This window comes from Suncus etruscus, chromosome 5 (genome assembly GCF_024139225.1).
Source record: "Suncus etruscus isolate mSunEtr1 chromosome 5, mSunEtr1.pri.cur, whole genome shotgun sequence".
Lineage (NCBI taxonomy): Eukaryota > Metazoa > Chordata > Mammalia > Eulipotyphla > Soricidae > Suncus > Suncus etruscus.
This window is the reverse complement of record NC_064852.1, coordinates 49,094,425-49,106,455: the sequence shown is the minus strand read 5'-3', so window position 1 is coordinate 49,106,455 and position 12,031 is coordinate 49,094,425. Positions and strand designations below refer to the sequence as shown.

General features: G+C 37.2%; 1 protein-coding gene across 2 annotated transcripts in view; it reads right to left on the bottom strand.

Moving 5' to 3' along the window:
- RIF1 (replication timing regulatory factor 1) overlaps positions 1 to 12,031 on the bottom strand; it is a 62,475-nt gene that overhangs the window by 14,715 nt on the left and 35,729 nt on the right. For both annotated transcript variants that reach the window (XM_049773053.1, XM_049773054.1), the window contains exons 17-24: positions 11,758 to 11,938; positions 9,783 to 9,890; positions 9,158 to 9,307; positions 7,357 to 7,456; positions 2,679 to 2,946; positions 1,983 to 2,025; positions 938 to 1,137; positions 371 to 470 (exon numbers count right to left, since the gene is read on the bottom strand). In XM_049773053.1, the coding sequence (XP_049629010.1) occupies positions 371 to 470; positions 938 to 1,137; positions 1,983 to 2,025; positions 2,679 to 2,946; positions 7,357 to 7,456; positions 9,158 to 9,307; positions 9,783 to 9,890; positions 11,758 to 11,938 (1,150 nt within the window). The remainder of the gene's footprint in view (positions 1 to 370; positions 471 to 937; positions 1,138 to 1,982; positions 2,026 to 2,678; positions 2,947 to 7,356; positions 7,457 to 9,157; positions 9,308 to 9,782; positions 9,891 to 11,757; positions 11,939 to 12,031) is intronic.

Here is a 12,031-nt window from a genome sequence, read left to right as displayed (position 1 = left end):
AATGATCCCTGAGCACTACTGAGTGTGGCCCAAAAAATAAAAACATGTGTTTTAATAATTATCTTAGCCAAACAATACCTTAAGAGATCACAATAAATATAAATCAGATTATTTATGACTATATTTGTTTATACTGTTTATAATGTTGATATTGCTTATCATCAAATTTGTCTAGAATTTAACCAAGTAAGTCTATCTTTATATATGATTATAGGTATATTTCAGGTTGAACATCTGACTATATAAAAAATGTTTAGAGAACTTCTGTCCAGTTTTCTATTATTTCAAGGAAATATTCACAGAATATGCTTTTAAAAGTTACATAAAAATGCACAAACTAACATTCAAAAGTTCAAGAAGCCCAACTTACTGCATCTGAATATGGCTCAATGGATTCCTCCGTAACTTCAATATTTTCCAAACCAGGCAATAGAAGAAGAATTTTCTGTTTGACTTGTCTCAATATTGGTCTTTAAAATAAAGCACAAACACAAATGTACATACATGTGCGGCGACCTGGCCTTTGGGAGTCGCCCCAGGAGCCGGACCCTGCATGTCCCCTCTCCCCGCACCTATTGTTGCACCCAATAAAGACCCGTTGTTGGTATAAAAAAATATTTAATCACATGAAAATCTAATAGAATGACATTAAATCACTCTGCATAGATATACAAGATTATTTCAAACTATTAATCTCCTGCAATTTGTACTTTTAAGGATAATTAAGTAATGCTCAATATTCCTAAAGTCAATACTACTTTAAAAACAAAAGGAAAACGATAACTGATGGTTGAGTAATTACCACATAACCCAAGAAATGCGGAACTAAAAAACTCAACCTAGAAATGTTTTTCCATGATAAAATTTATGTTAAAACTAAAGTATTACTTAAATGATTACAACAGGATAGTAATATAAAAATTTCTTATTAGCATACTTTAATTCTTCAGGATAAATCAATGTCTCTTTAGCAAACGTGGCATTCCAAAACTGGGCACTCTGTTTTCGTATCTGTTTATTCTTGTGCGAAAATATTATGCATAATAATGGGGAGATTTGTTCAAGAAGTTCACTATCATAAGTTCCAGTATAGCTGACATGCAGACAAGTAATAATTTCTCCTAGTAGCTTCTCTAACTAGAAGGAAAAGACAGTTTACAAGAAACATTTGGAAATGTTACTTTAACACAAGAAACCATGAAACAAAACACATTAAATAATTTACATGTTCCTATTCAAATTTTTAAATTTCTCAAGATTTCTAAAAGGCTCCCATCTCCCATTTAGGGGTTGACAAATTATCAAATGATTTTCACCTTATTCATAATACAAATTAATATTTCCCACAAAACGTATTTTTTTCATTATGCAATATGTACTGTAATACATACTCAAATTTTACATATAAAATACTAAAACCAATTCTCGTATATAGAGATTACAGAAGTAGGCAAATTATCTAAATTTAAAACATTAAAATCTGGGGGCCGGAGTGATAGCATAGCAGTAGATGTTTGCCTTGTATGCGGCTAGTACAGGAGGGACCCGGTTCAGGAGTAACTCCTGAGCTCCGCTGAGTGTGACCCAAATACCAAAACACAACTATCAAACAAACAAAAACAACAAAAATTAAAATCAGTTACAAAACAGGAGGCCTAGCACTTGCCATGCATGCAGCTAACTCCAAGTCAAATCCCTGGTGACACATAGATCTTATAAGCACCAACGGTTCATTCTTGAACAGAACCAGAAAAAGCCCCTGAACACTTTGGGATGCTCCCCACCCAACAAGACATGGCTCCAAAAAAAGGTCCTCCAAAACTAGCTGTTTTAAAAACCAAAGCCCAAAAACTTTTATTTTATCCATATTAAACATGAAGCAACCCTTCAAAACAGGCCTAAATTATATCTAAGATAGACAATTATTTAAATCCTAACATTCTTTCTATGAATGTGTTTTATAAACAATTATTTCTTTTTACCTTATTGTTCATTGAACTATACACTTTAGGAACTTCATCAAGCCTAGAAAAATAGAAAGATATCTATATTTTGGAAACTTGACAGTATATATGCAAGCAAGTTAAACCTAAAAATATTACAATACAATCATAAAAATTCTATGTATGACATAGATAGGTCTGAGACTAACAAAAGTCATATAAAATACAAAACAAACATGTTCTAAAAATTGATTAAAAAATTCAGGACTTCATTTATGTTATTTCTTAAAACATATACTTAATAGCGAAGTAGCATGAAAAGTACGCTTTTATGTATAGAATATTTAATACGTAAAATTATTTGTATGCATAAATTTTAAAAAATGTCTCTACGTTTTAGTTTTGGGGCCACAACTGGGCAGTGCTCAGCAATCACTTCCAACAGAGCTCAGGGGACCTCAGATAGGGTACACTAAGGACTGAGCTATAGTCAGTCTTGTGCCAGGTAAGTACCTTATCCTACCCACTATATATACTATCTCTTTGGCCCCATCTTACTAAATTAAAAGCATATTAAATATCATAGAAAGATTTTAACGTTGTGTTTATGCTTGAGTTGCTTTGCTAACAGAAGAGCAATCTTAACGTATCAAATAAGAACTGGGAGGAAAACAAATTGGCACCTAGATCTAAGTAATATATTTGACTCAAAATTATTAAGGCCAAAATACTTACTTTGAGTTGTCATAGAATAACACCAGAGGTTTTGCTAAGGTTGCAAATACTTTTCGGATCATAGAAGGCAAAGAAATATGTCCAAGTACACTGGAAAGAATGCTGATGATTGAATTGCCAATAGTGAGCAGAGTATCAGAATGTACTTCCTTGAGGCTCAACGAGTTGAAAGAATATATCATCCTCACAATAAGTTTAAATAAAGAGGTCAATTTCCCTAAGGGCTCCTTCTTCTTTTTTGACCAATCTGATGAAGGTCTCTGTGGTGCTAAGACAAAATTCAATTTATTAAAATGCAAGTACTTGGAAAAGTATCACTGTTAATCTTTACCATTTGTAACACACATTCAAACAAATTTTACATTTTTATAGAATAAAACCCAAATATTTAATGTTAACAAATACACATTTAAAATAGTAATAAAAAAACTAGCAGATCTTAGAGTTCATTCTCTAAGGATTATATCCCTTTAATATTTTCTATAACCCCACATATTAATAATTTTTAAATATGAAACCATATAAAAATATTCAAGCAAAAAAATAATTTTTTTCAATTTTGGGCCACATCCAGCAGTGCTCAGGAATTATTCCTTGCTCTTAGTTTAGAAATCACTCCTGGAACTGTGTGCCTCTGCTGGGCTGGGAGATCTGCTGCCAGGACTCCAGCCCCCGTGCCTTCACTAGCCAATCAGGAACTCAAACCACTGGAGCACAGCAGCAGAAAGGTGGGTCCCAAATGGGGTTTGGGAAAGGGAATGCTGGTCAGTGACCTGGCACACAGGGCAGGTCTAGGCAGCTCAGGTATACTAAGCAGAGGCCTAGTCTTGGCTTCCTGTGTCACTACTGTTTGAACCCACTGCCATGTGGGAGATGTGTCTCCCATCTGCTTGGCTGGGAGACTTACTGCCAGGAGCGCATCCCCAGAGCCTTCATAGGCCTTATGAAAGAGATTTTCTCTCCTCTTCATCAAAGTCTCTCAAACCAAGCGGGTGACCCTTCTTAGTCTATCATGATACCATAATACTCATAATTGTGCCTCTAGGAAAGAAATTGTGAAGCGCATGACCCACTGGATAAAAATAACATGGTTTATACTCCCCATATAGTGCTCATATCACATATTTTCTAGAATGCTCTTTATACAATCTAATTTAGCTAGCCTATCCCCAGTGAAGTCAAGTCTACCCTCACCAAACAGCATTGGAGTAGAAAATGGAGACCCTTTCCTGGCATTAACCATTTCTTCTTTCTCTCTCTTTTTTATGTCCCATCTCACCTGGGCCTGCTTTTTAACTGTAACCCATCGATAGATTGCATGTATGTTTACTATACTGATGGTACTAATACTAATGGCTGTCTAATGTTCATCTGTAATAGATATAATTATCAATTTCATGGGATAGTCTCCCCCAGACAGAGCTCATTACCATCTCACTTGGTCATTTTGACTTGAAACCCATGATTGCTCTTAGGAATGCTACACACACAACCTAAACTAAACCTTTCTTCAATCTAGTTTGCCCTTACTAAACATGATCAGCCTAAAAGGGGACAAATGGGGTGGGAGACCTTTTACAACAGATTTGACAACTATATACTTTTCTCCCCTTCTTTTCTTCAAATGTTCTGTCCCATATCATCTGGGAAAGCTTTTCAAATGTAATCCACGAACCTATCTGGCTGCACAAGTGTCTGTGTACGGCATATCATCGTCAGTCTAATTTCCACCCATAATAGATATGTCTATGTAGTATAGTGTTGTCCCCTGTATCATAGATAACCCTCCCGCATTTTTTTTTTGTTTAACACCTTACAAACCCTCTTTGAGCCCCTCATTTTATCTCTCCATATTTAACCTATTTTGTACTCAGTCCTTAATTCCTCACAAAGCAGAACATTCTCTCTCTCCAGCCCAGCCGATGCCAACCAGCTCCCTAAGTAAAAAGATTTTCAACATGAGAAGAAAAGACAGTCTGCTGCTACTGATTTGGTTTCGGTGACCCCTCTACCTTCACCTCCCAGTACTGTGGACTTTTGCTTGCTACCAGATTTGGTTCCTGAGAAATTCCCTGCTTGAGGACATTTTCTGTTATGGGACAATTGGGAACCATCCTCCCTAGACTGCACAAAACCAAACCACAGATTAAAATAAAGCTGTGCCCCAGATCTTACCTCTTCCCTGTCTATTTCAAAAGAGTTAAAGAAGTCATAAATATCCTTTGAATATTTATTTTAGATAACCCTTTTAGGGTTAGCGCTAGTGTAGGACGGACCCCTTGCATCCCATATGGTCCCAAGCCAAGAGCGATTTCTGAGCACAGAGCCAGAAGTAACCCTTGAACATCAAATGGGTGTGGCCCAAAAACCAAAAAAAAAAGATAACCCCTTTAATAGGCATAAACATTGTCGAATATCTTCTCATAGAGCAACAATTTCCCCTATCCTTGATTCTATTCAATATACTAGTATACTATATACTACACTATATATATTATATATACAAATCTCTGTTCAGAGTTCATGTAAACAAAATGTTCTGGGGACTGTTGGTCTTGACACCTCGGTCCCCCATACGCACTAGTAACTCCCAGTGACACTGTCCCTTTTTGCATAGGCAAATCAAAATGGGAAATGTTAACAGTTGCAAACAAGTTCATTATCTAATAGAGATGGGAACACAAAAATTTTTATACTGCAGTGGGACCTTCCACCCTAGACATTTAGCATAATGAGTTGGCTTAGACTCCAGTTGATTCGACATTGACTATTCACCCCTGAACCAAGGATATCACCTATGGAAACAAACCTGGTTTCCCACACCAGCACCAGGAACCTAATTTTAGCAAGATGGCCTTATTACCGCTGTGGCACTGACTTACTCCAAAAACAGTTCTTATATCACCCAGACAACCAGGCAACAGCAATAGTCTACTTTTCAGGCAGAATTCTCTACATTGTTAACTGATGGAGAGATGGAACCAGAAGACCACCCAGTCTTTGACACAGGACCTGTACAGAAACCAGATCTATAACTACAGAAACCTGACAACAACTGTGAGACTGAAGAGCTGACTACCAAGAATGACTAGGATGTTGGACAACTGTACATGCCTGGTGCCTTGAGTTGGTCTTATGCCAAAGTGCTTCAGTGGTAAGATCTCCCTGTTTTTTAGGCCATAGGTGTTTATTTCCAATTTCTTCCATATTTTGCTGTTGCCTACGCAAATGACAACTGCCCCAAACACACACACATCTTTCTTTTTTTTAGTGTATTTCCCATCTCTGGGGAAAAAAAAAGGGGGGGAGCATACTAAACCTTTAGCTACTGCATTAACAACTTTATTGGTGATATAATAATTTTTACAAATATAACTACTAATGATCTCTCCCCTTCCTTTTTCACATTTTTAATTCTCTATTCTCTATTTCTTAATAACTTTGCTTTCTGTCATCATGAAAAAAATGTATTTTGATCAGTTATGTCAATAATGTGATAGATTTTCTTTAAATAAATAATTAAAAAATTTTTTGAAAAATAGGAAAAGAAATAACTCCTGGCAGGCTTGGGAGACCATACGAGATGCCAGGGATCAAACTAAGGTCGGCTGTGTGTAAGGCAAAGAAAGAAAGGCCTTACCTGCTATTATATCACCCCGATCCCCAAAACTATTATTTAAACATAAGTATTTTATGACAGATATTGAGCCTGGGTCTCATCAAAATATGTGCTCTACTACTTAACACTTAAACTTTAAATATCAGTTTATAATAATTTCCCTTGCTGACAATAAAACTTTGTAAACCAAATACACAAACATAACACCATTAACTGTTATATTGCTAAGTTTAGAAATTATTGCTATCTAACCACATCTGTAGTGATGTTAATAGTGAACCTTAACAGGTCAATCAAGACTCCTCACACAGAACAGAGAAAAGGAGACTACAAAAATATTTTTCTAAAAAAGTCTGAATAGGGGCCAGAGAGGTGCGCTAGAGGTAAGGTGTCTGCCTTGCAAGTGCTAGCGTAGGACAGACCGTGATTCCATCCGCCAGCATCCCATATGGTCCCCCCAAGCCAGGAGCGAATTCTGAGCACATGGCCAGGGTAACCCGAGTCTGAATAGGGGCCAGAGCGGTGGTACTAGAGATAAGGCGTCTGCCTTGCAAACGCTAGCCTAGGACAGACCGTGGGATCAAGAATTACTTGCTATCTCTCAGGTATTCCAAATCATGAATTTCTAAATATTACCTATATAGAAACCAGATAGATGTAGTAGAGCGGGTAGGACATTTGCCTTGTACACAGCTGACCAAGGTTCTATCCCTGCTATCCCGTGTTTCCCAGAGCTGCCAGCCAAGAGTAAGTTGGGTATGGCACCAAAACAAAACAAAAAAATCCATAGAATTCCTTGTATGAGACATATGCAAAATTACTTGTACTTTAAGGCACTTTCTAAGTAAGATAATATTTAACTTTCTGCTTTAGAAAAAGGAGTTAAAACAATGGGAAATTTAAAGGAGGGAAAGGGCACCTGCATTTATTTGAGGTCCAGGTAGTTGGCAAGATTACAACCAAATCAAGACAGGCAAAATGAGATGGGAACAACTTTGTTCTTATAACAGTTCAGCCACAAAAATCATAGGTCAACAAAATAAAAATTAGAATACTTACATTTAATTTGAGGTTGATATTTAATATTGTATGGTGAGAAGTCAATGCAATCTACAATTACATTCATAATATGAGTAATCCTATCCAAGAATAACAAGTTCTAGAAAAGAACAATAATTAGAAACTTAGAAATACTGACATAATTTTCAAAACTAGTATGCCTCAAGAAAGCACCATCTACGGTTCCCTGAGCACCATGTGTCGAGATCTCTTAGCACAGAGCCGATGAGCACAGCAAAGGATGATACAAGAAAAAATAAAAGCTTGGGACTGGAGATAGTAAAGGTTGTTAAAACACTTGTCTTGCATGCTGTTGATTTTTATTTGATCCATCATTGTTACATATGGTCAATGCTGTAAGTGTTGACCAGGAGAAAGTGCCACCAGGTGTAGTCCAAAGACCAAAACAAAATCTTGCTTTAAAAAATTGGGGGGACTGTCCTTGGGATGACAGTGGTAGGGCATTTGTCTTGCATGCAACTGATCGGGAAGGGACAGATGTGGGTTTGATTCCTGGCATTCCATATGGCCCCCAAGCCTGCCAGGAGTGATTCCTGAGTGCGGAGCCAGGAAGAACCCCTGAGCAAAATGGAGTATGGCCAAAAAATAAAAAATAATTGGGGGGACTGGAGCAATAGCACAGCAGGTAGGGTGTGTTTGGCTTTCATATGGCCAGGCCAGGTTTGATCCTCAGCATCCCATTTGATCCCCTGGGCCTACCAAGAATGATTTCCAGGAGTAACCCCTGACTACCATCAGGTGTGGTCCAAAAACTAGGGGAAAAATATTTCTCCCCAGTGGTAATGCAAATATAAATACAAATAAAAAAAGTTACAAATACAAAAAAGTTAGTTCAATTGCATGTGGTGGACCTTTTGGTTCCAGAACTGCTTGTCATTTTAGAATCTCTGGGAATAGTCTGAGCCCCTATGCATGGCTTGACAAGTATACAAAAAAGCTTCCAACAAACTCACTACTGTGTACTAAATGATAAAGAAACATGAGACAGAACATCCAACCTCAAATCTTTTATGTGGGTTTTTGGGCCACACCCAGTGATGCTCAGGGGTTATTCCTGGCTCTGTTCTCAGAAATCAATCCTGATAGTGCTCAGAGGACCATATATGACTGTCGTGGATTGAACTCAGGCTGACTACAGTCAAGCCTGCACTATCACTATAACCACACAGAAAACATTTCTAAAGGCATTCTTTATTGTATCAAAATAATTAGAGTAAGTAACATAACATTAATGAGCAGAATTCAGCCACCATGTTAATGTACATAATATATAATTATGTGTAAGTTCAAAGAGGTCTAATCTAAAATGATGCAATCAAGATGTTGACAATAGTTGTCATTTTTTTTTTAACTAGATTAGAAAGAAAAAAGGAACCAAGGAGGCTAGAGAGATAGTACTTAGGGGTTAAGGCCTTGCACTGACTCAATTTCTGGTACGATTCTTTGAGCACTGCCAGAAGTGACCTGTGTGCAGATTTCCACAGGATTGACTGATGCTAAAGAGCTAACAATAGGAGATGAGAGTAAGATTCATGACACCAAGTTATTCCTAATGTTAATTTAGAATGTCATGAGCATATGATGATACATATACAATAACAAACATAAGTCACTGATAAAAAGTCTAAACATGAACCCAAAAGTGCAAAAGCACAACATTAATTTCACAATGTGGTAGCTTTTTAGAAACGTTATAGCACCATTTATTTGAAGGTGGAAAAAGTAGCAAGTTAGGGAAAAAGGGAGGAAGAGAGATTGATCAGTAATGGGATAAACTCACCGAAAAGTCTTTATCTTCTAAACTGGACATTATCTTGGAACAAAGTTCTTCACAACACAAATTTTCTTCTGCTGTTACCACCAAAGCAGCACAGCGGGCAAAGGCTCTATATAGTTCTGACCAAGTTTTAAGTAAGGTTTTCATAGTGACCTAAGAATAAATAAAATGTCCATATGTCTAACAAACTACTAGTAGAATTTTCTTTAGCATCCTTTTAAACACTGAAAGATTAAAGATTGGCTCAAATGGCAGAGCACTGAGCCCTACTGGATCACCACACTTCAAATACGATTCTTCTTTCTCTTGCTTGCCTTTCTCTTTGCCTCATAGCAAAACCAGGAGTGGCCTTGGCCCCATAACTAATGAAATACATTAAGATTAAAACCACTGTAACCCTAGATGTATCAAAGAGCAGCCATGATTCAGTGTGTGCACTCTGCTCAAATTGAAATACTGGAATATATTGCAATACCAGTAATTAACAAGACAAATCCCTCTTCTACAAAACTTATTAAATATTATAAAGAAGTGGCATTTTAGGTAAAATATAGGAATCCATTACCTAGGATAAAATAAGTTTCATAAAATGCAAATTCAGCAAAAATAAAGATTTACAAAGCCTTACCAGTGGAAATTCCGGTACTGGAAAAATGTGGCTTATTGGTAAAGTCAGTGCACCATAGATGGCACTAAAATTATGTTCTAAGGCATCGCCTTGATTCACCTCATTTGTCTGAAACAGGGAAACTAATGTTAAACATTTCACCAATTTAATTCTAGACACAGACAAAATTATCTTACTATGTAAAGTGTGTACAATTGCATTCCCCGATACTGAGATATTTAAGGGATGGCTTAGTTCCTACCCAGCAATTATGACTATAACATCATTTGGTCTTTGCAGTTAATCAAGTTATAAAATGGTAACACTGGATATTGGCTAGCCTCAATCCCGTAATTGGTACCCTAGTAAGAAAAGAGTTACATAGAGAACATACAGGAAAGAATGCCATGTCAAGATGGGAAACTGAAATTGAAATGATACAAGCCAAGAATCATGAACTGTCAGTAACCACTAAAAGCTGAGATATGAAACACTCTCCAGAAGAAACAAATCTTGCCAACATTACTTTTGGACTTCTAGTTTCTACACTAACAGGTGAACTACAGTGACAGGGGCTTTTTTTTAGTTCCAGATTTGTGGTAATGTTAAGCATTCCAGAAAGCAAATGCCTTTTTGTTGGTGCATAAAGTTCAGCAGGTAGGTCACTTGCCTTGTGTGTGGCCGACCTGGGTTTGATACCAGCATGCCATAGGGTCCCCTGAGCACTGAGCATTACAAGGTATGGCCAAAAACCGAAAAAAAGGAAAAAAATAAAAACAAAAAAAACCCCAAAATACCTGAATGGAATGCTTTGTGTTTATATACTAAGAATCCCAATGGTAATACAAAAACCTTTTATAGTATACAGAGGTTAACATTTCTCTTAAGAATACTTTCTCATCCAGAATATGTTTAACAGTGAGAACTACTATCCTACCACCTATATCCATTGCTGTCTTCATTTACCTTATATGCTCGAGTATAAGCCGAGTTTTTCCGGCACAAAATTTGTGCCGAAAAACCTGAACTTGGCTTATACTCGGGTCATACAGGTTATTTGATTCGGTGCATGCTGAATCAAATGCACAGTCTCCAGTCGTCTTCTGCCGCCTGCTGTAGGGGGCAGTGCTTCAGCTCGGTCCACAAGTCAGGGCTGAGCTGAAGAGGTAGGCGGCTGAACTGAACTAACTATATGCTACTGAACTATTTAACCCACAATATTCTGCGCTTTGTATGAGACCGACAGCAGTGATGATGATCTCTGCAAACTCAGAGATAATGACAAAGTCTATGCTGACACCCTCACATCTGATACAGCTGAACCTCTGTTTGGACATACAGATGAGGAAGAATCCAGTTTTGAAGGATTTTAACCTTTGTGATTTAGCTTGATTACCTGTTAAGCTATGGTATTCTGCACTTTATTGAAAAATATTTAACCTATTGATCCCTCAATTATTCTAATTGCTTTGGGTATATATTTTGAAATATACCAAGTGTTACATTTTCCACCTTGGCTTATACTCGAGTCACTAAGTTTCCCAGTTTTTATGGTAAAATTGGGGGGGGCGGGTATCGCCTTATACTTGAGTATATACAGTAACTTAAAATTCTTCCCAAAGGGGCCAGACAACTGAAGTACAGTGGTAGGGTGTTTGCCTTGCAGCTTGTGGCTGACCCAGGACAAATGCAGGTTTGATCCCCGACATCCCATATGGTCCCCCGAACCAGGAGCGATTTCTGAGGGCAGAGCCAGGAGTAACCTAACCTGAGGGCCAATGGGTGTGAACCAAAAATATTCTTTTGCCCCGACTGTTAAAATAGGGTTGGTAATTTACTTATCTCACACAAACCCTATATTCAAACAATAACGGGGGGGGGGGGGGAATCTTTTGTTGATACTGCACTCAAATTTCTAAAATTTCTATTAACAAGAAAAAAGAAAACAAAAAAGAACAGTACTAAATTCTGGAGAAAACAAGACATTATTTCATACCTGATTAATCAATTCCGTTAAGGGGGTCACTATAATACTCCACATTCTCCAGAGATGCTCCTTATTTTCCAAATGCTTGGCATTTTGACTAATAACACTTATAACAGAGTCAGTAAAAGACAGTGGTGAAGTTGGACCAGAAAGGACACAGCTTACAAGTGTTTCCAAATTGAGGAAAAACCTGATAAAAACATTTGAACCATGAGTCAGTATTTTTGTGAAAATAAATCTGAGAAAAAGTCAGAAATAACCCGAAAGTTCTAAAAATGATTTA